Here is a 26,194-nt window from a genome sequence, read left to right on the forward strand (position 1 = left end):
TGTGATACCAAAACTCGAATTAATTGAAAAATCTTTACTTAAAACGTTTCCATTTACCTGGTTCTTTCCGTTGAGCGGCTCCTGCGTTCCCGAAGCCGATGGCGGAGGAGGAGACGGTGGCTGGAGCTGAGGAACCTTCACACTGAGCGTGGTGCAGGGTGAATCGTGGCTGGGTGACCTCTTGAGGGCTCCCAGTTGGCGTCGTGGAATGGTGGGTCCGCCCTCGACGGGCGAGGACTCTTTGGCTTTGTCGGCAGTCGAGGGACTGGCGGCGTCTATCTGACCCTCGGTTGAGCTGGAGCTGAGGGCCTTGTCCGAGCGGTTCTTGAACTTGTCCCGCTTCTCGGCCACATCCGTGGTGGGCTCGGGATCCTCCTCGACGGAGTACACCGTCTCCAGGATGTCGGGGCGTCTCAGAAAGCAGTTGTTCCGCCTGGCCGCACCATACTTGTTGTGATTCGTTTCGATGGCGTCGGATATGGAGCGAACTATGGTGATGCCATCGCTGCCCAGCACCCCACCCAGTCCCCCAGCTCCACTGCTCTTGCGGCGCGTGCCCAGGGTCATCGGGCTGTCCGAGTCGATGTCCTCCAGCACCACAGCCGAATCGGAGTCGTTCAGGGAGTCCAATTCGTTGGCGTAGCTGGCTTCAATGGTCTCCAGGCCATGGTCCACTAGGCGCGAGGACAAAGTGTCGATGATCTTCTGCTGCCGCTGAATGGTCAACTCCCGGTGGTTCAGCAGGCTGGCGATCTGCTTCTGCTTCCGCTTCAGCCGGGATTCCAGTAGCAGCAGTTGCGAGGTCAGCGAGTTCATCTGATCTGACTTCTCCTTTTGATACCGATAGTGCTGCTGGACCTGGAGCGTAATTACAGATTCAAATTGTTTTTCATTAAATATTTTAAAAATACATTAAAACATAAAATATTAAGTAGTCATGAATTAAAAACATAAAAGAAAAGCAAGGCGGGATCAAATAATTTCTATCTTGAAATAAACACATGCTTAATTCATCTATTCTGAATTCGCTTAAATTAGTGTCAAAATAATGGTTCTCACTTATTAAAGCCAGGAACTTTTTAATATATTTTTTTCGGATAATCACCTGCATGGCATACGCCTTGCGCCACTTCATGATGTGCTCGGTCTGGAAGCGCACCTTGGAGCGCAGCTCCTCGATGATTGCCCTGGCCGTGTGCAGGTCCTTGGGATCCTGGTTCATCATGTTCAGCCGCAAGTTGCTCGTGTGTGTCGAAACGGGAACGGGCGGTGGCCATTGGAATTCCAACGGCGGCTGGTTGCTCACATCCGTTGGCAGGGAGCCCCTCGGCTGGGCGGTCTTGGTGGTTTTCGGGGTGGAGGGAACGGTGCCGGCTCCACTGGGGCCACCACCTCCTCCGCCGCTGCCCACTCGATCCACGGCTGTTGTGCCAGGATCCACCGATGGTGGTGCCTGAGGTTGCTTCTGTATGCTGCACGCCATGCTGCTGATGGTTTTGGCAAATTGTGTCGCCCGGCCGGCATACATTTGGCTGGGAAATATACGATGTATCCGTAGCTGGGGCTCTGTAGCTATATCTTTTCCTGCCCAATGTGAGTGCGCGTGTGTGTGTGAGCTCACGCCGGGGCTATCTGCATCTGGCCGGCCAGCATGGAAAACCCGATGGATGTGCACTGGACCGGAGCCGAGAACGTGCTGCCTGGAAAGATGCAGAAGTGTTTTATTAATAGTCAATGTTTGCCCCTCGGTCGGCAAGAAATACGGCAACCAATGGAAGATGCACATCCCGCACATATTTACTTGAACTAAAGCCTTTTGAGTGATTTTTAAAGAATTTACTCATATGTGCTGGAATAATTTCCGCGGATTTTAGTGGGGGTGAGCATGTGCTCCAACAATCCTTTTTTCACCCCGGGAGCGTGGTTAAAAATGAAATTACGCATTCGCCCCGTGGGCACCGAGGCGACAGATGCCACAATGCAAATACCATTACAATGCCAGGCGGCGGGCGCAACGGAAAATGTCATTATGCATAAAACGAATTACATTAAGCTGCCATTAAAATGAATTTCGGGAAATTTATTCATGCCACCCACTTTTCGGACTCCTTTAAGCAATTATAATTAGTGTTTTATACACGCATTTTGATTTCAATGTACTTTGGCCCAACTGAAATGCGAAATTCTGCAACCTGTGGTTTTGGGTTTCGCCCACAGATAAGAGTCGGTAGCCCTTTCATTAGTTTCCCCTTATATTTTGGGGGGGCTGACGTAAGGCGGAAATTTATGAGCTTATTACTATTGTGGCATTGTCTGATAACCTGATTAACTGGGCGGGGGATGATGTAATTACTATTTTATAGAGGTGCGAAGAAAAAAAAGCATTAGGAGTGGGATGGAACAAACATTTCACTGAGCCTCACGACTTCTGCGGGAAGGCAATTACGCCTTTGATTTAGGATAAGAATTAAGTAATTACCCTACTGCTAATTAAACTGCTCAGTGCCAGTTTAAGCCAGTTCAAGTGCATCCGAGAAGCTTGGAACTATAATGAATTCCACAGAAGTGATTCCACTCGTTGCGCTTCTAAACCCAGACAAATTGAAATTATCCATATAATCTGTTCCGTATCTTGGCTAAGAACAAAAAAGCCGTTCAGACGACAGGAAAACGGAAAGCCAGCGACAAGCAAAGGAGAAAGAAGCGGAGGCAGAGCAACGAGCGTGAACCGCATTTTTAACATTTTCATTTAAAATATCTTTCAGCTTTAATTTGTGCAATTCATCAGCGCGGCCAAGAAGTCAAGTTGAGGAACTCGAGTGACTTGAGAACTTCCGCTTCCACGGACCCGAGGAATGCTGTTTGGCCAAGAACATGCAATTGAGAACTATTTACAAAAATGCCAGACACGCTATCTGCAGTCTGAGACATCCGAGGATGGCCAGAGACAATCCATGTTCGCAATTCCAACTCAAACTGGCTTCATTTTCCGGACTCATTCATCACTCTTAATTATGACAATTGCACTGGGGCGATGGGAAATCTGAAGGTTCTCATTTGGACTCGTAATTGAACGCTGCTCACCTGGACATTTTGGCTAATGGGAAACCCCAAGGGTTCGATTTATGACCCCTTTGGCCGGCAGATCGCTTAATTTGGCCCACTTCAATGTTTCGTCTTAATTAAGACTCTGGGCGATTGAAACCGGATTGTACAATGTAGAAGGTGCATGAGTCCTGACTCATCTGCCATCAATTAGACAAGTGACAAGACTGCAGGCAAGTCGGAAAATTCCCTTGCATAAACTTGGATTTAAACAAGACATTGAAAGGATTGGAAATATTAAAAGCATTAAAGTAGATTTATTGATAATCAAATTTGAATGCTAATATTTAATTGACTCTACAAACTCAGCTTGATTGCTGAAATATTATCTTAGTTAACAATTGGCAGGTATTGTTAATATTTATTTAACTTATTTGCAGACGTGCCATGATGGTACGAATTTTATCTTTGTTAATAACCACAATAATCTAATCAGCTTTCAAACTGTCTGGCCAAATTATATGTATCACAAATGGACAATTTTAGCTTTTCATTCCGTTTAATCATCATTTTCGACACTGACCTTTACTCAGATATCCTTGCTCTCACCGGTAGGTTTCAGGAGTGTATTGAATTCATGTGGTTTCTCAATGAAATGCAATTATGAGAATCAATTTTAGCCCTGAGCTATATTCAGTTACCATGAAGTATGTACTTGCCTGCCTGGAAATTGAATCCCCAAGCGGTCAGCTCAAGTCTGACACCTGACCCCTTTGGCTGCCACAATCCCAGAATACCAGATCCTATGCAAATGGCCTTGCAACCCGTCCTGCCGGGCTATTTTCGGGGTAAGCCACTGTGAGAGGGCCCTGAGAAATTCATGGGGGCTTCGATGGCCAGACAGTCCCCGTGGAATGTTTGCGGCCAAGGGGTAATTAATTATGCCAGTCCTACGGCCCTGCGGTCCGTTTTTCGTGCGTAATGTGGCTGGCACTGTGTTTATGTGATGAACGTGATTTTTACACAGTTTTTACAGCACGACGGCAAACAGACAACTAAAGTGAACCCAACGACGTCGAGGGTAAATAAGCCTCGCCACCCAGGCCCAACCCCAAACGCCATGTCAGGAAATTCTGCAAACAAATGAAGGGCTTTTGTCCAGCTCTTTCGGCCCTGAAAGGCTGGCTGCTCTCGGACTGTTTGTTTTCGCCTTGACCAAGACCACCAAAACATGAAAGGACACAGTTAATGATGTTTAGCGTCATCGCAGTCCTTCGCCAAATATCACCACCCTTTTTGGTAGCTCCATAAAGGTAGTAGCTAGCTTAGTTACCTCGTTGACAAGATAAAGAGAAGTTTTATAGATCGCTCTAAACTTGGTGGTAAGTTGTTAAATTGAAGCAGCCCCTGTTCAACACTCTTCGGTGTTAGGGTTAACTATCCCTCTTGATTGCCTTCCGGTTAAAAGGTTCACAACAATATTGGTACACAGAAAAAATTTGTTGGAAATAGCTAAAATACCACAGATGATTATAGATATATAGATTAATTGTGAACTCGTGAACATAAGATGAGAATTAGTATAACAACTAATTAAAAACAAAGAAAATAAATAGATACATAGATAGTTAGAAAATTTTTAAACATGCAATGAAAATTAGTATAAAACCTAAACTGCATAATATTTACCAAAAAAGTGTGAATAATCAGAAATCTAGTTAGGTAGCTTCTATAATTAAATATTTATTTACCATAACATTTTATTATATTTAATTTAAATATATGTTATTATATACTTAACTTGCAGATATTAATATTAAAGATTTAAAGCAAAATTAAAAAAAATTTTGATTTGTTGGATAGCTTCAGCTTTTAAATTGTATGGTATTACGAATCCCCCATTCTTTCACTGTACAAATTATCCAACAATTTCCAGGAGTATTTTCATACGCAGTTGCCCTCCAACTTTTGCAGCTAATTCGCTTGCCGCAAAAGTTGGCCTTCGCAGGCGAAGTTAGGGCCTTCTGGGCCATTCCTTAGTGGAGGTTTCAATAAATTCCGAGCCATTTACCTGCAATTGTCTTATTTCCCTCCTAGAAACTATTATCGCGAGAGTGCTGTGAGCTTTTTCGGGCTGGAACGGGATGTCCTGTGAGTTGTGGAAATAACTTTCTTTCTTTATAGGTGGAACGTGACCGTAATAAGCCATTTCACACGCAAATTTCCCAACCCCTCGGCGGCCAAAGTGTTTCACCGGCGAAACGCGAAAGTGCATTAAATATTTATCCAATCAATAAAGCATATTTCGCTGGCTGTCCTCCCCCATTACTTTTTTCACCCCGGCTGCTTTCGTTCTGTTCAATTACCTGCAACAGAGGATGTCGACATGACTGGCAGTATTTTACCCCAGTCTCAGTATCTTTTTTCGCCCTTTATTATTTGCAATCTGAAGTTTTTCGCTGGCTGCCTGTTTACTTTATATTCCTTTTGTTTGGCACACATTTTTTCCCTCGAACTTTTGGCCTCAGAACACTCCAACGCTTCTGCTTATCTCTTATCATTTTCAGGCCTTTGAGCCAGCGGAATTTTTGAATAATTTGCCGCCACAGAGTGGCGTACATTTTTCAAATCCCACATGTTGCTTGTTAGCCCCTGTTTGTTTGTCTTTGTTGTTTGTTTGTTTGCCCGCTGCTCGCATTATGCGTGAGTAGTCAAAATTGATTTGATTCTCACAACTTTAAGCAGCCCATCATTTTCGTTTTAACTCAGACTCTTTTAAGGGTCGATTTGAGTTCGGCAAAGTCTTACGAAACCATAAAGGGGGGATAGCTCCTGCAAGGTGCATCGATTGATGTTCAATTTAACACTTGCAAAGCTGCTCTTAGTCAATTGACCATAAAGTGAGTTGTTTCAGCCATTGCCCCTTCCTGAAGTAATCGCTTTTGCCGGTTCTTCTGCTCATTTATTCCACATAATCGCGCTTAATGCTCAGCATTAATTAAATGGTTCGAGCGCCCATTATCCTGTGAGGCGAAACGCACAGGACACTACAGGATGTACGTATAAAAGGAGGAAGGTGTCAAGTGAATACCCCTTGGCAGTGCCATAATTTGTGGTAGCTGCACAGTATTATGCTATGAAGAGGAGAGCTTAATCGCCACTAATGAATCTGGCACTTATGCAAGTCGCTGAAAAAAGGGAGAAATGTCCTTGCAAAATATTAAAAAAAATTAAATGCAGCCAATACTCGTATATATATGATTAGAACCATGAAAAACTCTTTACAAATAAAATAAAAAATAGGTAAGTAAACAAACTCTTTACAAGTCCAATTTATTTTTTATAGATTTACATATTTTTAAACCCAATTAAACTACATAACAAATTGCAACTCTGTTTAAAGATCAAGGATTGGGTTCTATCTTCTTGTAGGATAGCCAATACCCAACGTGAGTACCATAGTGTGTGCTAAATGAAGCGCAGCGATGTCAAAGTTAAATGACTGTGAGCTCAGTTCGTAATCATGGTTTGGCATCCTAATCCCCCCTTGGATAGTTGCCCACCAGAGTTACTAAGCCATCCGTTTGCCAGGACTCTATCGGAATCCCGACTCACTTTTCAGCCTTTAGCTTGCTGTCCCAACCAGCTGTTGCCTCTTTATGGTATTTTAATGAAATTGTAATAGCAAGGAAGCTGCGAAACTGGGAAGCTAATAGAGTGCATAATTATAAACCTATTAGAGTCTACGTAATGAATGGTTGGTTTTGAAATAAGCTTGCCATTAACTATTAAAAATAGTTATAGATGCAATTAGTTCTTAAAATATTGTAAATATTTATGGAGGGGCTTACAGAATAGTGTAAGCTCTATCTAATGATGCTTATAGCCCTAGGGAGGGCTGTAAGAAAATTAGAAAATTGTGCAGGGGCCCCAAGTCTCCAGACTGCTTAAGAAACTTTCCCGTTAATTAAAAAGCTTTCACTACCTTTAAACTTTTCCTTGGGTGGCTCAAAAACACACAAGTAAATTAAACAACAAATTTCCATGAACCAGTAAAACTTTACAGCTAAATTCGTGATTTTTTGAGTGCAGTTTAATATTTGTTGTTACTTTCCACTGATTGTTTTGGAGCCTTTTGTGCAGAACAATGGCATCCAGATCTCCACATGCAGGCACGAATATACATTTATCTGCCAAGTGGACTGGGTGGGGCTGGCTTAAAGCTGTAAAGTTGCAACCATTTGCTGGGCGTGGGCGTGGCCAGGTGGGGGGAAAGGTAAAGCCATCCAACTGGGCGGCGAGTGCAATATATTCCTGTCAAGCTGTGCACCCACCACCCGGGGACTTCCCCCGCTGGGGGCACAGTCCTCCGGACTCGGATCGACTTTCACGCCCCCATCTTTCGCTTTATATGCGACTCCAAGCTGGGCAGATAGCCACGTAGCTTTGACATTACATTGATTGACTTTTGATGTCTCTGCACTATGTGGGTCTAGGCCATCACTTTCTCCGCTCTCTCTTTCTCTGTCCGGTCAGTTGGGGGTTCCCCCATCGCCGATGCCATAAAATTCATACTCCTGCTGCCGCTTGGAAGTTGGCTCACGTAAATATGTTTCCTTTCGCATCTCCTGGGTAGCTGTATTGTTATGGCTCACCAATAAAATATTTATTCTCAATTAGGCGCAGTCCCCTGAAAGATAACACTAAGCTACAAACTTTGTCGAGCAAGCTATCAGGGGGTTACTTTAGCTACTAATCTTTTATGATAATATTAAATCATACTATCGTGAAAAGAAACTCTGGCATATATTGATTTCTACACACATTTGCTGTATTTATTTCCTTAAATAAGCTTCCTTCTCTTAACATTTTGCAAATGAAACCCAGAAGAGACAGACTTTTTCCTAAGCTGGATATTTTTTAAATGGACCAAAGAAAAATCTGTACTAGCCTCTTACTGTGTTTACTTTTAAACTCTTTTCTGGTAATCTTGAGTGGTTTTTTCTGTCTCAATTTCGCATATAGTTTAAGAACACTTAAATGTCCCAATATCCTACATATAAAATGATTATAATAATTAGTTAATGATACCCCATGAATACAAAAAAGCATATAATTTATACCCATATTTAGGATTAACCTCTGGGTGTGCTACACAGTGTATTCATGGCTCTTGCCCCAACTTACCACACATTTTCAGAGCCGCCCTCCCAACGCGTCTCATCCATTGTCTATGCCTATTAGTCCCCTTGGCAGTTCATTGGACACATACATTATGCAGGACACTCAAGGCTAATTGCCGGGAACGGATACCCATTTCGCCCACTCTTATCTGCCTTTGTTTTGTCGTCAGCAAAAGGTTGATTTTATTAACCGGGCTTAATTGCTTCATAAAAGCTTAGTGCTTTATATTTTTCAACAGTCCGCAGGGATGTCTTGACAAGGGGCGGAAAACGCCCAGTTGACCTAGTTTTTGTCTCGGTCTACCTTTCATTTACCTTTTTTCCAGCTCCTTAGACAATTTTGTTGGCCGCAAACGAAGCAAGGCAAGTGACACTTGAGAACCGAGCATTTCTTAATTTACCATAGTCTACTTTGGGGGCGCGAAAGGATTATGGTTGGCTATTGAGACCGCCCGGCACGTAGTGTGCGGCATCAGGTGGATAAGGAGCGCCTCGAGTGGCATGCCACGCACGTACCCTGGGCTAGGGATTCACCCCCACGCCATGTTATTGTTATGCCGGCCGAATGTTTTCCCGGGCTCAACAATCTGCTTCTGATGGTCAAAGGATATCCCGTCCGGCATGTTAAGCAATTGGGGCTTTTGTGCAGAGCAAACATTGATTAGCCTGATGCTCTCCGGCAATTCAATTGTAATCAGGCCGAGAAATGAACAGAATAATTTAGATTTTAACTTGACTGCCCTCCGTTCACCTTATAATAACAACCACTTTGCATAAATGCCTAGCTCTAAGGCTGATAATAAATAATAAACCTGCTGCCAAGTAACTTTCCAAAGGATAATCGCTCACTGATTTCCCGAGGGCGTCTAATTCAGGTGACTAAACATTTTCATTCAGTGAAATCCTTCTATGAGTCTCTGCCCCCTCAACAAAAAGATTCAAAGTATTCCACCGCCTCGAAGGTGACTGCGGACTCAATTGTTGCTCGAATATAAACCGCTCGTCATGGGGCGGGCCAAGTTTGGCTACGCTTTCAGCTGATTAAGAACAAATTTGATATGAATAAGTGGTGAAAACAACTCGGCACAATTTAACGCTTTGTTGCGGTCAAGTAACTTTAGAATTCCAGTGAGTGAGCAGGGCCATCTACAAACAGCCGGGGGAAAAACCAAAGTAAATGAAAACAAGTGCAGAGTAATGAAAGAAAAAGCATGAAGACGCGTCGACATGAAAGGGAATTCTTCGGCGTGTCTTTAAGCCGATTTGATTCTGCGGTGAGAGGAACCACAAAATGCTATAACAATTTTCAGGCTAATTTTTTCTGTTTTCTGCGTACGGTTTTGGCCGTTCCGTACCAATGGCATTTTGATTAACTCGATGATGAGGCACTCGCAGAAGAGGATAATGACCTTGGCATGCCATCTCACCATCGCCATCCGCTCCCCCAGGAGCCGTCTCCGATCTCCTGCTTGCGGTTAGATGGCCAACCTAATAAGCAAGATATCCTCGAAGGTGGCTGGGAAAGCGGATTCCGGCTCACTGCGCTTTTGGCAAGGCTCCGAGCCAAGCCAAGCCAAGCCAAGCCAAGCAAGCCAAGTTGATGCCAATATTTTACTCAACTTTGCAGGCCTTTCCTTCAAGCGAAAGCCACTTAGGATTAGTGCTACACTCCTCAAAAGATTGCTATGACGAGTGACTTAATGTTCGGAAGGGAAAGTGGAAGCTGGGGTAAGAGTATATGCAACTAGCTTACTGGTTGAGCAATCGATTATATATTAGGTACTAAGAAACCCATTAAATGATAGCATAATTCATGTAAAAATGTGATATAAGATAGTCAATTTTAGATATTTATAATTCATATACTCATAGATGTATTAATATTAAGTATTAACTACAAACACATACCACTTTTTAAAGTTTATTAATAATTTTTTCCCTTTTTAACCAAATTCCTTCACCCACACTTGTTCGATTTTTCCATTCCAATCAAAGTCAAATTCAAATTTCGTAACCGCCTTCATCTTTGACGGCTCATTAAAGCCAACTGCTATTACTTTGGACCGCTCACAGCTCGACTCGCATGCAGGCAACTTTCACAACGCACTCCGGGTGGCAAGTGAATCAGTCAAAACCGATCGTGCCACCACTGACTGACCGCTGGCCCGATTGATTGATTGATTGATCCAAGGCACGCGCTGTAATTGGCGACGTGTGAGCCCCGCTGAGAGATACACGTTTTTCGGGCTGCTTATATCTACTCTAGTTTTTATTAGCATTTCGACCGCACAAACTTCCGCTGCTAGTTGGCCAAACTTGGCTTTTAATCAGCTGGCATTTGAATTGCAGTGGCGGCAACGAAGCGCTTGATTTATACAACGACGAGCCCGCATTGAAATGGAAATCGAAATTGTGCGACTCCATTCCGACTCAGTTGTTCTCGCGGACCTTGAAAAATCCAACAAACGCAACGAACTGTGATGGGATCTCTGCCGATCTCATTTATTCCGGGTGTCAGTCAAATAAATTCTAGTTAACTGGTGCACCGAGAGTTGTCTGAGCTTGGGAACCTGGCCGAAATGGCAATGTGTGTGCTCACCTTGGGGAGCCATTTAAGGCCGTAAAGATTAACAGTAGCAGGATATGATTATTTATGGCTTTCCTGGTTTTCAATGGAAATGTATAGAGAACCTTGGTAGGTTTCAAAAATCATTTTAAATTCCCTTGTACTGCATATTTTTGAAGACCTTCAAAGGTTATGCAAATCAGATGTCATCGCTTCTTTGAAAAGCAGACCATGCATATTAAAAATATCATTGGTAAGTTGAATATGAAAATTAGTTCATCTTGGAGGGAGGAAAATCAAGTAATCTACCTGGGAACTGGCCTTCAAGGACACGTGCAAGGTCAGCGAGGGGCAGGTGGCAGGCCACACACAGCATGCAGAGTCTTTAGGCAGATAAAGAGCCGTGGAAAATAGTCGAGCACGGGCCAACACGGAAACAAATAAAAATCAACAGGATTAAATATGCAGCTCTACGTGGCCCCCGGTTTTTCTATGGTCCCTGCCCGGGCTTCAGCCTTGTGCCCTGCCTTGAATGCGGAGTCTGCGGCCAATCTGTTACATTTTGTCATGGCTTTCATGCAGCCCCTGCCCTCTCCCCTCCCAGGACGAGCCCTCTCCTCCTGGCCAACCCATCCCCACCTACACCGCCCCATCTCGAGTGTCCTTCGCACGTTTTACCTTCAGCTGGGACACTGGGCCGTAAATGCGACTGCCTCGGCTGTTTTTACACTCTCAGCCGGGCTCTGAAGTGGATTCAACAAGTCTGAGAGGGGGAGCTGCGGACTCGACCAGCAGATACCTCGTAAAATATATATAGAATATTTCTTGGTAAATAAATAAATAAAATATTATTATTCAAAAAAAATAATGAAAAATTTAGAAAAATTAGAAAAAACAATTTAAAAAAATATATAATAGGTTCTGCTGCCTAGTTTTTCTTTTTCAATTTTTTTTTTTCAAATTACACTAAGAAAATAATTAAAATATTTAGGAAGCCACAGTAGCGAATAAAGAAATAATTAGCAAAGGTGCATGGATATATTTTATGTTTGATCTTAAGATTTAATAATAAGTCAATAAAAGTATTTAAAGGTAAAAATTGAGGGGCTTAAAAAGTGCTATAAACTAACTTGCATGAAAGGTTAATTTTTCTAATATAAACCATTGATTTTTAAATAGTAACAATAAAGTTCTGCCAATAAATTCTTGATTAAAAAATATTTCTCTCAAGTATTATTTAAATAAATGAATAACCTGCAGATGCAGTACTTCAACCCACAGTTTCGTCCTGGTCAAACTTTCAATCGCTGTTACACAGAATAGAAAGTGCTTTTGTGCCCCTCCCGCGGACATCCCCCTCCCTGGCAGATTTAAAAATTTATTTCCCACGCTTGTCGGAAGCGGATGCCGAGTGTTTTGCGCCACCAGACACCAAATGAGTTGGCACGGCCTCCATGTCATTTTCGCTCTAAACAAAGGAGATTGGGTGTAAGAAGCTCCTTCCTTGCCCCGGGACCCAATGAAAAATTTAAACTTTTACAATTAAAGCGAGGGCGAAATGGGAACTTCGGGCAGCTGCAACATGTGGCGCAAAAATTGCTTCCCCCCGGTTTTCTCCGGCATTTCGATTGAAACGCTTCCTGCGCATTAATTCAATTCCAGCCACATGCTACATTTCAAAATCGAAAATAGAACGTTTGCCAGTCGCTCGACTTGCATAATTCAAACGTTTTCCACATCGCTCTGTGCTCTGGCCCCACGTTTTGCTAACCAAATTGAAACCATCGTTCGCCACGTGGCAAGGTTAAAGGACCAAGCTCCAAAAACGTAACAGTTTTGCACTTTGCGACGTAAGTGAATTATCCGTTTGTGCTCCTCCCTGCGTGCCACATGACGTATGAGTGATAAAAAGCGGGCAGGGGGAGAGTAAATTGCATATGCTGTACGGCAGAAGCTGCATGCAGCATGGCTTGGGGAAATTGAGAATTTCGCTACAGAGTTAATTAAACGATTTCGTTGAACCGGTCATGCTTGCAACAATAATAACTATATCTAATTGCACAAAGCAAGGGGGAATTTTGCGATTTTACCTTAATTAATTCAATCAATGTTGGTTTAGCAGCCCTTAGTTAAATACCTTTCGTTTATCACTGTCAGGCCAATCAGTTCAGGCATCCTTCAGTGGCCATTGAAAATTTCCCAATCAGATTGCCTGGCCATCGCTTGGATGCACAATAATTCGGCAATTATCTGGACATCCGAGGCGAATGATGAGAAACAATAGCTTCTGTGTGGAAAATTCCATTGTTCAGTTTCCATTTGTCCCATGATTACAAGGACATTGCTCAATCTTCGCCAGGAGCCACAAAGAACAACAGAGTTTGGGACCATGCAAAGAGGCCATAATTTAATGACATTTTGCGACAATGCAGGGATTAGGACCACCTTATTAAATTCTTCTCCAACCCAAAAACCAGTATATGCTCAGCAGTAATTGTTTTAAATTCTTTTCGGGGGTCCTCTGGTTGCTTTGTGCTGTGGGCGCGGTTACGGGCAATTTAACACCTTGGAAGCGCATTAAATTAAGGGAAAACCAAACCGCAGCGCCGCCATTTCGAATATCAATCATACGGCCCGTTGGCCAAGTGCAAAAATCGTTCAACGTGGCTGAACTCTGACCTGCCAGGCAGGCAGGCAGCCAGCTGGCCAGCCTGTGGCTTATTCCCGGTTTTACTTTAACCCCCAACCAGAAAACCCATTTCCGACCCTGATGCTGACAGCATAATTTACAGTTTTTCAGCGGATTAATCGGAAAATGTGCAAAATGCCCGCGGCTACTTACAATTTCAATTTACTTTCGGTTAGTCCTCGCCAAGGAAGAGAGTGTGAGCCAAGAGTCCTGCAAGCAGACGAAGCAGAATTTACATAAATTTAATAAAAACGAATTAAATTGTGTCAAAACCCGGCGCTGCGGGCTGATGGAAACAGGAAACATCGTCAAAGGCATTGTCAAAAGTGTATTTTTAATGAAAATGTGGGATAAAAAACGATGCACTGAAATTGAGGGACCGTGAAATGTCCCAAATGTTTGCGAGAGGGGTGGGAGAATATAGTTTAAATAGTTTGAAAAATAAAGGAGAAGTTGCCCGAACATCAACTGCAGTCCGCCAACGTCGACTGCAGTTCCTCCTATTTCCGGTTTAGCTCCTTTGGAGACCGGATTTTTGTCGACCCAGCACAAATATTAGTTATGCTTGTGGTTGGCCAGGAAACGCACCTTTTTAGCTAAGTTGCCACAAAGGAGTGCTCCTGCAATAAATCACAAAACCCACGCTGCCCCGGCCCGGACTCTTCCATGGCTCTCGGCATTGTTGTGACAGCTGGTCCTTCCTTACCGCAGAAGCATGTCCTTACAACACCTTCCCGCCCCTTGATCCTGGATCCTGGCAAAAATCCAGCCATGCAAATTATATTAAGCCCTTTGTGTGAATGCATTGAAGGCCAACACACTGGGACACATAATTTTGATTGTGCTCCTTTCTCTCGGACCATTTGGCTTGATTATTTTATTTATATTGTCCCGAACTCGGTTTTTCGGTCACTGTTTTATTATACACTCTAGCCCCAAAAAGGATGCGGTGCCCCCACACAATTCTACGGACTTGCGTAAGCGTATATAAGGCTTGACTTGCAAATTATTCCCAGCACTCTGTTGATTTAATCTGAATATTTTCCCAGACTGGCATAGCAAAAGCCGCTTTTCGTCTTGAACTCGGCTAAAATGCCTCAAGGCCGATGCTGTGATTTAAGCCAGTCCCCAGAAGAGTTGAGCCGAGGAAGGGCTGTGATTTATTGAGGCGAGACCCCGAGGCGTCTGATTACACAAACCCAATGTTGCCAGGACAACAAGTGAATGTCAATACAGCCAATTCTGCGGTCTAATCATATTTGAAACAGGATACGTAAACTAAACAATCAGGATGCAGTCCGCATCCCCAGCCCCTTATGTTATTCAATCGTTTGTCGCCTTTCGACTGACAAATTGCGCAACACTTCTGCGTCTTTAGTGTTTTCGGTTGGGGGAGCGATGCGAATTGGCCAAAGCAATTTCGTTGGCAACTTGTCTTCTTCGAGGGATTCGAGGACTTGGCCAAAGTTTTGTGTCCTTTGTTGATTCGACTTGCGGGACAAGTTTTTCTTATACCCTGGTCCAAAGCCATCGGGATGCAAATGCAATTGGGGGGCAGGATGAGGGACGTGATAAATAATCGAGAACAAAAAGCCACAGGACTCGTAAGAGTGCCATCGACCGAATGCACACTTATTGTGCAACACTATTCCCCTTTCAATTTCAGTTCTTTTTTCTCTCTTCTGAGATTTTCAACAAGATGGAAAGGGGTAGCGACATCTCTCATCCACAAGAATATTTTAGACAAATGAAATTCCTACAAAAAAATTTAATGAAATTTCTCAAATTGTGTTGGTCAGCCGACCGAATATTATATATAATTTTATTTTACCGATTTTTAACTATTCCTAATTGGTTAAATATTTAAACAATGATGACCTAATAAACAGAAAATTAACCAATTAAATGTAACTGGAATCAGGCTTTAATTTTAGTTTGACTAGTTTTGATATTAATTGGACTAACTTTTTAAAGAAATTGTCTCTCTAAAGGTTACGTTACCTTACGCAAGGTATTTCGTGTTCCTTGACTGCCTTGGTGTATTTTTGCACTACTTCCCTTCGAGAAGAAACAAAAGACCAGCCAACAAGGACAATGCCAGCCGGTGGGCTTTTGAGGGTTAACACTGATGAAGCGAGGCTGTTGCATTGATGCCATTGAGTAAGGGCATTGGGCTGGTGGGCTGGTGGGGTGGTGGGTTGGTCTGTTGAATGGCAAGGTCATCCTAGAAGCACCGCAAAGCCCGAAAAGCGAAAGTAAAACAAAGTAACGGAAAAACACGCCAACTGCGTAATAAAATAGGTAAAGTCTAGGACAAATGAGATATAAGACAGCAAATCGGTATGCCTTGTTAAACGTTTTTTTTTCGAATTTACTACCAATTTAAGGCAAATAATGTAACCCCGCACTCTCAGTTAAGAGGGACAAGTTTACGAAGCAAACTTCCCAGACATTCGAGGAAAAGGTCTATTACAATGCCTAAACGATCTTATTTATCTTTAAGATACATTTTTTGAAAGTTACTGCCCAGACGCAGCACAATTCTCAGAGGCAAATAATAAAAGAAAATATTTACTTTTCCTCTCCTTATTCTGGGAAATAAAATGAATGTGCCCATTAGGTTGTGCAAACAAACAGGTAGAGGAAAAATTTACCCAACTTTTGGTATGTGTAACAATTTTGTCTGCCTGTCGTGTGAATTGAGATGGCAAACAGTGGCCGCCACTATTGTTCACATAAATTATGCACTCGTCATTCTCATGGTATAGATTCCAGAGCTCCCTCCTCAGTGTTTGGCAATGTTTGGTTGCCCTTCTGTGTGAACAGCGGATGCTTGGGAAAATTCAGCAAAACTTATCTGTATTTACTTAAAGTAAATCCTATTCTACATATTTAGTATATTAAATCTCTTAAATGAAAGTGGCAGAAACACAATTTGCTTTTTTAGTAAAATGAATGTCTGCATTTTTCTATTATATTTTCTATTTTTTAACTTATACCACCTGCCGGCTTATAAAGCCAAAACTATGTATTTTCCGCACATAGTTTGAAAGTTACAAAGTTTCGTTATCACACTTTTTCCCATGAATAACATTGTATAAAGGCGAAAACTTTTCATAGCAGCTTTTAATTTATTTCGAGTGCTGTTTTTATGAGAGAGAGTATTTCCATAAAACATTTAGATATTTTTCGCAATGACACTACACTTTCTCATCTCGGGCCAATTAAAACGCCTCGTGCCCTGGTCATCATCATCATCGCACTCATTAGGCAACTATTCGGCCATTTCACGGTGGGCCTGGCAGGACTCCCCGAAAACCTATTAACAAGCCTGGCCAACAAGCTCCACTCATAGGGAGGGCGGGGAAAAAAAAGGAAGGGCGGTGGTGTGGGCCTGCGGAACAGGAATTCCTGTGTAGCAATCAGCAGATTGTGTGACAGTCTGCCGTTCATTTCCCTATTTATTCAACAAGTTCCGCCTGCCAGGAGGCCAAAACTAAGGACAGGATTCGTTGTGACAGGCCAAGGACTCCGGACTTTGGGAGTCCTGCGGCACTTTTATGCGCTTATAATCGCATATTTCAGCCCTCTTCCTCTCGGCGGGCATCGATTTGTTTGGCATTTGCAGGAATGCCTCAAGGATACGGCCTGCGACTTGTGATCCCCTATTTTAGTGGCATTTATTTTGTCACACGTTATTCACGACGCCGCGTCTGTGGGCGCATAGCCAAGGACCCATAAAAGTCCTGTGAGCCCGTAAGTGCGTGTTTATTTGCTAAGGCAGCCAGGGTCCTTGCCTGGCCCCGAATTGCCCCGCCCCTGTGTTTTTGGGTCTGGCTTAAAGGTATTTGCCGCTGCGGCACGTTATCGAAGCCTTGCAGACCCTGGAGTCTCGCAATCCCCGGCATCCTTGTAATTGGGGCAAGGGTTTCTGTGTGTATGACAAACTCATTTCATATTTATTAAATTTGCTGCGCTCGGGTTTTATTTTCATTTGGCACGTACCGAAAGTAAAATAAACATCGTGGCAAGTGTGGCTTTTGTTTTCCTTCTTTCTTATTTTTTGATACACTCCCTGGTAGTGGTTCAAATGTTATGGCAGTTTCTTCCAAAGCATTGTTTTAATTTGGCCAAAAATAGTACTCTTACAGGTCCCGAAAATTGTTCACGTTCTGAAAGTTTACAACCAACTTTGGCTTCTTTTCGCGTTTTTTTTGGTGGCCTAAGCCACATGAATATGCAAAGTGCGGCCGTAACTTCGTGCCACGCCCACCCCGTGCGCCCACCGCAGTCGAAACTATGTAATTAAAAAGTTTTGCAAAGAGATTGCGGAGCCAAAAAATATGAGAGGGAAATATCTTGTTTGCATATTTCCTCGTCAGCCAGAAATAATAATTAAAAACAAACCAACAAAAGCGCTGGCCAGCAATAACGACTGTTATTAAACCAATTTATTGTCGGTTTATTTCCGACCTGGGGCTTTTCCGACCAACTGCGTAAACAAAACCAGAGCCTGTTAATTTGATCCAACTAGATCTATTCGAGCACATAAATGGTTGGCAAATGAATGTGAATTGTGTTGGGAATTGCTAAATGTGCCAATGAGTGGCTAACTGATGGCATTAGGTTCGAAATTCAAACAGTATTGGCCAGTTTCCCAGGCAGATCAATTCGCAATCCCGGCTCAGAGGTTCTTGTCTCGGCTTTTGGCTCACTTTTCGAAGTTTTCTTGGCCAACTGTGAACTTTGCGGCCAGTTTTATGCTTGTTTTGTTGTAGGGGCAGCTGCTTTGGCTTATTTTTTCGTTGTTTTGCGGTCAGTTCATTCAACTCACAATTGCTTCTTTTCTCTTCATGTCTGGGGGGAAGAAGAACAAGACTAGACTGGGTTTATAAAAGAAGAATTTTGGGGAAAAAGAGCCTTTTCATCGTTTTGTAAACCCATTGTTGGTTATGCAACATTTGTTTACTTAAAAAGCCGTTTCAATTTATTGCGTATCCCCCAGCCGGCTGTCATAAATCAAACTTTTGTCACATTTCCGCTATATTTTGCCATACAGAATATTCCTGGTAAATGTGTCAACAGGGTATTCGGAGCATTTGCATTGGGTTAAACAAAACTGTGACTCAGGCCGAGCCAGTGGAACGCATCCGAGCAGAACCCAAAAACCGATGCCAAACCAGAAGCAAGAGCAGAACGAGAACAACCAGGCCAAAACAAGTGCAACAGGCAGCCGGCAAATCGGGCCAAAACCAGCCACATCTGCTTTTCTTGGCCTTTATGTTTGTTGTCAGTCTGACAACAAAAAGCCTAAGAATAACAACCGGCAAGAAGCACAACAGGCCCGGTGCACCCAGACTTAGCATTTCTCCCTCAAAAATCATTTGCCTCCTCAGTGCGTAATCTCTCTTTTTACACTACGAAAATAATGTGTTATGGTTGTTAAATCAAAATACATATAGTAGTAACAAATTGTTGTCTCTTAAGCTAATGGGAAAATTTCCTTACGCCTAAGAAAGTTTATTAAATAGAGCGTAAACCTTTTACGGCATGCATAAATAATTTATGTGGCTAACTATACAGGTCGACAGACTTTTTGACTTGTGTTAATTGGCTGAAACGAAAGTAGGAGTTCTAGGTCGTGAAGAAACAATAATAACTAACACATATTCTAAATAAAACTTTTATAGGCTCTTAAAAAAAAATATAATTTTGTTAGTCAAGACTTAAGAAATAATATACTTCTCTCACCACTTATAACCACTTAATTTGCAAGTAATAAAAAATAAATTGACATTGTAATTTTTGACAAGTTATACTTATATGTTTACCTTATAAAGGCTCATTGTTACTTATAACAATATGATCTGCCAAGCCTAAAAATAGCCACTATTGTTCTATAAATATTTCCCTTGACTCCCTTTCTGTTTGCAAGTTCTGTTGTTGAACAAATAATGGTTCTTAAAATATTTCCCTATTTTTAGCTCGTTTTCGTGTGTTTTCTCCCACTGTTTGCTGTGCCTGTTGCGCAACAAGTTGGCTGTGTTGAATATTTTTAAGGCCAAGTCCAAAAAGTCAAGCGACATGGAAGCAACGGTTTCGTCTGCTGGTTATTGTTGTTCAACCACTTGGCTTCTAATGCCGTCCAGAGGAAATGGGGCAACCAGTGGCAACCGGCTGGGAGTGAAAAGAGGTAGTAACAGGTGCCACATGGGGGGGCTCCCGCGGGGGAAGTGCAGGGGAAAGGGTTTGGCTAGGCGGCCCACCCAAATGACAGAGCAGCAACAACGGAAGTGAGACTCCACTTATATGGAGCATTACCCGAGTCAAAAGTGCAACCCGATTATATTTTACAGCTAAAAGCCGAAGGGGCTCACATGGAGCCGGGGGATCCCAGGTTTATTACGGATGCGTGAGTATCTCCGAGCACAATAAGCTGCGCTTAAGTTGGCGCATGCAAAGGGGTTCTGAGTGCTTTGTTCTGCCGTGAAATGTGTCGCCTTGAAACGGAAGCTACAACCTGGCATAATGCGATTGTCAATAGACTGAACATGAAGCCGACAGTACAAGGTTTTTATGGAATATCTAACGTTCTTTATATCAAAGTAGGTACTCTAAGATACAAAAATGCTTTTTAATTTTAAAAAATCATATTGAAGAAGACATTAATTCTCATGTTCAATCTTTAAAATGGCTCAATTTTTCCCAATTCCCCACCATTCTGTGCCGAAAAACGATTCTATTCCATCCAGAATCCCCACAGAATGACAGAAATTGGCTGTTACCGAGCGCTAAGCGGCTTATTTGCCACATTTGTGTCGTATACTTGGGGGCTCTTCCCCCCGGCTTTTTGGCCGTTTTGCTCGACATGTCAGCAAATTTGCTTGCTGATTAGAGCGGCCAGATTGGCACTGGGATTTCCGTTTTTTCTTTGGTTTTTGGTGGGGTCTTTCGCTTTGACAGCCGGGAGTCGCCACAATTACCAGGCACAAATGTACTGAAACTGAGAAACTGCGACTGCGACTGCGACTGGGACTGGGAGTGAGGCACAATCAACAAACACAAGAGCTTGCACAACTTTCTGAGTTTGGAGCGGCGACACGAAGTGTTGCATAATCGAGACCGCTGTGGCAGAGACAAAAGTCAGAGCAGCAGTAACAATAAATAGTGAAGTACACCCACCGAGAGCGGCAACCGGTTTGGCGATCTCGAGTTGGCCAAATCAGAGAAATAAAATATATACATCGCAGCCATATAAAAGCGCCAAGCGCAGACTTCAATTGCGCCCGAAACCGAAACGGCAGCCGCCGCCAGGGGGCGCCACGCACGCAGTGGGCCAGCCAAAAGTTTAACTTAACCCACTGCCCTCGGTTTATTTTTCATTTTTCCGTTTTTCCCAAGCTGCTTTCGCAAACGAGCCCGGTGCTCAGCCATAATTATGCCATTTTAATACACTCACCGAGTTGGGAAAGAAGGCAATTGCAGAGTAGAAGAACTGGCAAATATGTGGCAGTAATTATATGGATAGTAAATTTAGATTATTAGTAGACACACCCAAACAACCAAAAAATCGAATCTAAATCTATCTAATTTGTTTAAATTAATGCTTTAAAAAAAACTGTTAAGAAAACTATTTACTTTAGGCGTATTTTCAATATCATAAAAAGGCTACAAAATATTAAAAGAAATGTGATAGATATGATCTATCTATATGGAATGCTTTTTAATTTATATATTTGGATTTTACAAATACTTTTATTTTATTAAAAAAAAAAATTATTTTACATTTATTTAATGTATATTTTAATATCGTGATTAGGATACAAAAATGTGAAACCTCAGCTTAAAATCCTCTTAGGGTATTCAAAATTCTTGCTAAGATTTTAAATTTTAACCGGTGCACCTCCGGTTTCTCACGTATCTTGTGCCGTTGTTTTGCGGCACGTTACACTTAACTTTGCCTATAAGCAAAACTCGTTTTGTGCTGCAAGTTTATGCATTTTTTTTTTGTATTTTTCGTATCTGCCACAGCGTGTGGCAGGGGCGAGTGCGTGAGCTGGTAATCAGCGGAGCAATCCCGGCTTCAAGAACCCAGGGGCCATGATCCGCCCCCTTTCCCCTGCGGTTTTCCTGTGGCGGGAAATGCGAACTGGAAGATGAGTCTGGGTCTCTTTCTAGGGCTGCCTGTGGCAGCAACTTTTCCAACTTTCACAATTTGCGCTAAGTGCGTTTTGTGATTTGTGCGGGCAAAAAAAAAAAGTTCGGCTTGTCTGCGGCTAAATACTTTGGAGCACTCTCAATTAGGGTGATAGCTAGAGTCCACAGGCTAAGAGCTACCTAAAAACTATATTTTGTGAAGAGGTCACTGCTGATAACTTGAAAAATAAATAGAATAGTGAGGATAATATTTTGGTAATTTTATTTAACTACCAAAAATAATAAAAACAATTCGTAGAAAGTTAAGAAAGAAACAGATAAAGTCCTTTTTAAGTCATTTTTAGTTTTAATACACTATCAGAACTCTTACAAATGGAAGGCCATAACTATAAGCCGGCAAAAATAGCCGTTTTAATCATTTATTAGCCTCTTAAGCAGTCAGTTTTTTCCGTATCTTTCATCGAGAGCAGCCAATCCGAGTGGTCTTAATTGCTGGGCATAAAGAAAAAACGCAGCTTTGGCCAGTCGGGCAATTAGAACAAGAAGAAAAAACCCATTTCAGTGGAAGAGGAGAGGAGCAATTACTTTTTACTATGTTGCAATCGTGGCTATGCGGAGTGCATTAGAAAGGCTTTCACCGCTTCTTTTTCCATCTCGCCTGAATGGCTAAAAGAGGCAGTTTGGCTCTTTTGATGGCCTCGTCAAGAGTTGGAAAAGTAAGCGAACTTCATGCGGTAATTACCAATGAAAATAAAAGTGGAGTGTGTATATAAACAATAATAAAAACAAAAACTTTTTATTGTCGTGTCATAATTGGGTTCCCCGCACCCGGCTTTCTTGGGGTTCATTGTCAACCTCCCACTGCGTCTCTATTTGGGAAGGGGTATGGCATATGTTGTCCCAATGTTTCCGCTTATTAAACTGCCAGCAGTACAAATCGTGGCAACAACACAAGAAAGGAAACTTTCAACACTTTCTTGAACACGCAAGCGACGTCATAAAAACACGCAAGTCACATCGAAAAAAGTACGAAAAATATACAAAATAAATAAATAAAAGTCTCATATGCGGCGGTGGCACTCAACTTTTATTATTTATACTGCAGCTGGGGCTACGTGGGCCTCATTAAAATGATTAAATGGCAGTGGGTGGCACTCGGATTTCGCACAATTTGTCAACTGGCCTTTAAGCCGATTACGCAGGGCCAATAGACCCCATCTCTTTGGCAATTGCAATTAGCCAAATGGTAAATCCGGCCCGTTGCAATATCTGGTCTCTTTGCTACTTTACGTAAGGTATTACGACCCCTGTTGTTACCTTGGTTTTTAATGCTTCTCTGCGGCCCAGTTCCGTTTCATCGTCACACTTGGCCAATGGACAAGCCACCCACCCCACCCACACCAAAAAAAAAACTCAAGCGTATTTTCCCTGAAAAGTTGCGGACACTTTTGGCCACTTTGCCGGACCGCCTGTCAAGCTGGGGCCCCTTGTCTGAATAATGATTGTTGGTCTTGGACCAGCTGTCATCCAAAGGGGGCGGCACGGACCGGTGGGCGTGTCCGACCGGGTGTCCGGTAAAGTTTTTCCTCGTTGACACTTTCATAAATTCTAATTACATATCAAAGCAAGTGTCATTTGCAGGCACCTCCCGAAAGAGCCATGAAAATTAAATGAACTATGTTCGGTGGGGGGGACCGAGAGGAGATGCAAAGGACAATATTAAAATATATTATTTAATTTTTCATAATGCTCTGGACCGAAAAACGGACGGGTCGTCGGCGTCATCTCGCTGAATTATGAGCGGGGTTTACACTGCCCAGTCGACCAGCTAATTAAATCCCAACCGGGCCAGAATGCACTGCGATTACGCAAGAAGTTTCTGTTTTCTGAACAGGCTACCTTTTTTGGTCAGTCGCCGACCGGTCGATTAACATAATTTTTCTATATTATTTCATTTAATGATTATTACGGCTATTATTATGGAGCCGGAGACGTGCGCACGTCAGAGAGTTTTAAGTTTTGAGACTTGACCTCGCGTACGAGGGGCCCAACAAACCGGCTTTTTGGCTCTTGGCCATGGGCTAGAAATGTTTGCCAAAATAGAAAAAAAGAAGAAAAAAAAACACGACTAGTCTGGCTGTTCTTTTTCGCTTGGCCATTGTTGATGCTTCTAATTTAATAATGTCGAACAGAGTGTTAACGGCCAGAAACAAGACACTCGAACTTGCCGGACCATGGTATGCGATATCTTAAGAAGCCGACTGGTCAAATCTAATTATAGATTGCCCAAAAGGCATTCCTCTGCCTCTAAGCTATTAGAATGACCACCAACACCTAAGTTTATTAAAAAATGTAAACAACAATATTGGCTTTTTGGCTTAGACTTAAGCTCATTTGGCTTTGTTATTGATTATGTATTGTTATTGGCTTCTTAAGAAAATTAAAATAAATTATATCTCATTGTTTGGGGGATGGCAAGTAAAAAGGGAAAAGGTTTGACAATAGAATTTGTTCTTAAAAATGAATCTGAAGTCGTTATTAATATCTCTAAGGATACTTTAACGAGATAGCAATCAACTCCTTTGATTTTCTTTTCCAAATAAGAAAAATAAAGTCAATGTTATCACTAACCAATTTTTTAATGGGTACAGACTTGTGTAATCCTATTAAATTCAGATTCTTTAAATGCCTTAAGAATTGTTATTCTTTAATATTTATAATCCCAACACTTCCTTTTTATTTCTATTTATAACTATCTTATTAAGAATATCATCCAGAACCACTTAGAAGTGTACAAGTTACCACTCAATTCCTTTGATTTCATTGCCACAATGAGTCAATTAAAAGTAAACACTAATTTTCCTTTGACGATGAAAGCGTCTTTCGCCTGAATTCAATTTGTAAATTCTTTCATAAAGCTTTGCACATTTCCGCTTTGCACGTGTCAATGGAAATAATTTCAATTTACTGCACACAAAGACTGAAATGGTAGAAAAGGCGGAAAAGCAGCCACCCACGCAAACGCCCACTGAAAAGTGAGCACTAAATGCCCCCAGCTGTGGCTCATATTTTGTATGTTCGCTAATTTGCAGTTGAATGGCGCCTGAATGCAGCTGCTGGAGCCAGAAGCAGCGGCAGATGTCATTCTGCATTTGGTGGAAAACCCAGGGGAAAACCCAAGGGGAAAGCAGGGAAAGGGTAGGTAGCTTTTACCCACCAACACGGAGCACCGAACAACGTGACGTGACAGTAATTAACATAATAATCCATTTTGTGGCCAAGAAAAGCCAGCGAAAGAACCTCGCCCATGGCCATCCATTTCCTTTCCCGTTTTTTGCTCTTATCTCACGGATACCCATGGATAGTGCTGAGTGTTGAGTGGCGACTGAAGACTGTGGGGCCTTCGTTTTGGGTTAACTAGCTGGGCGTCAGCGGGCTAAGAGCTGCCACAGCTTCATCACGACTCTCTGCCAGCCGGGCACGTTTTAATTTAATGCCTGCAACTTGCACTTGGCCAAATCCAATCCAATAAATTGCCAGCTGTCTATGCCAAGCATGGCAATTTCGACAAGAAAGGAACGCTTTCTGACAGCCTCAAAACTCATCATCCACTCGGCAATATTCTTCATATTTTTTCTGGGTCAATCGCAGACCTCCGGGCACGAGGCTAGACAATTACGCCGAATGTATTTGGGCTGCACGCGTGCGGATGAACAACAATCTTGGCTTTCAAGTTGACGTACTGATGGGTCACAAATTGGATGGAGATGAAAGATATCCGTGCACAGAACCGTCTGGGTGTTTATGCAGGAAATTAGGTTTCACCAATTCCATTCCGATTTAATGCCCAATAATTTGTTTCAATTAATTAATGGAGCTTCAGCTCCAGCGGAATAACAAATGGAAACATTCGGCTTTGTCACTTTGCATTCGAGACGACAATCCACCGCAGACGTCGCCACGTAACCATAAAAAACCCGACTCCGAATGTCCCGATTCGTTAATGTTCCCCAACGGCTGGGCTTCCTGTGGCAAACAACTTTTGTCAGCCACTGTGGCGCCACAGTCTTCACTCGGCTGCGTTGACTGTGGGAAAAGTCTTGGATAAATTGGACTGGTGCTGCTTCTGCGGCGGCAGTTGCGGCATCTGTGGGTGCGTGTATCTTTATTTCCATCCGGGGCTGTGGGAAAGAAACCATCTTCTCCTCTGCTGAGAAATATGAATTTTCATTTATTTCAGCCGCCTGCCGCTTCCGTCTTTAAATTGGCCAAATTAATAAGTGAACCAAGGCCGCGAACCCGGGAGCTTCGGCAACAGGACAAAACATTTGGCACTCGAAACGTGGCGTTAATTGCCGGAACCCTCCGGAAAACTGGGGGCGCGCGAAGGAAGACACTTGAAAAAGTTTTCGCGCTGCCAGAGATAATTAAAAAAAGAAAACCAAAAGGGGAGGATGCCGAGCTCAGAGACAGGCCATCCCCTGGTCTAGTTCTTTCTATTTCTTTTTTAGAAAATAAAAGTTTCTGGGTAGAATGAAAAAACTTTATATTAAT

General features: G+C 42.6%; 1 protein-coding gene across 2 annotated transcripts in view; it reads right to left on the reverse strand.

Moving 5' to 3' along the window:
• LOC108032728 (uncharacterized) overlaps positions 1 to 26,194 on the reverse strand; it is a 44,414-nt gene that overhangs the window by 1,017 nt on the left and 17,203 nt on the right. For both annotated transcript variants that reach the window (XM_017106708.3, XM_050884826.1), the window contains exons 3-5: positions 13,637 to 13,693; positions 1,106 to 1,700; positions 58 to 858 (exon numbers count right to left, since the gene is read on the reverse strand). In XM_017106708.3, coding sequence (XP_016962197.1) covers positions 58 to 858; positions 1,106 to 1,528 — 1,224 coding nt within the window. In that variant the 5' untranslated portion in view covers positions 1,529 to 1,700; positions 13,637 to 13,693. The remainder of the gene's footprint in view (positions 1 to 57; positions 859 to 1,105; positions 1,701 to 13,636; positions 13,694 to 26,194) is intronic.

The sequence above is a fragment of the Drosophila biarmipes genome, chromosome 2L (assembly GCF_025231255.1).
Source record: "Drosophila biarmipes strain raj3 chromosome 2L, RU_DBia_V1.1, whole genome shotgun sequence".
In the NCBI taxonomy this organism is placed as follows: domain Eukaryota; kingdom Metazoa; phylum Arthropoda; class Insecta; order Diptera; family Drosophilidae; genus Drosophila; species Drosophila biarmipes.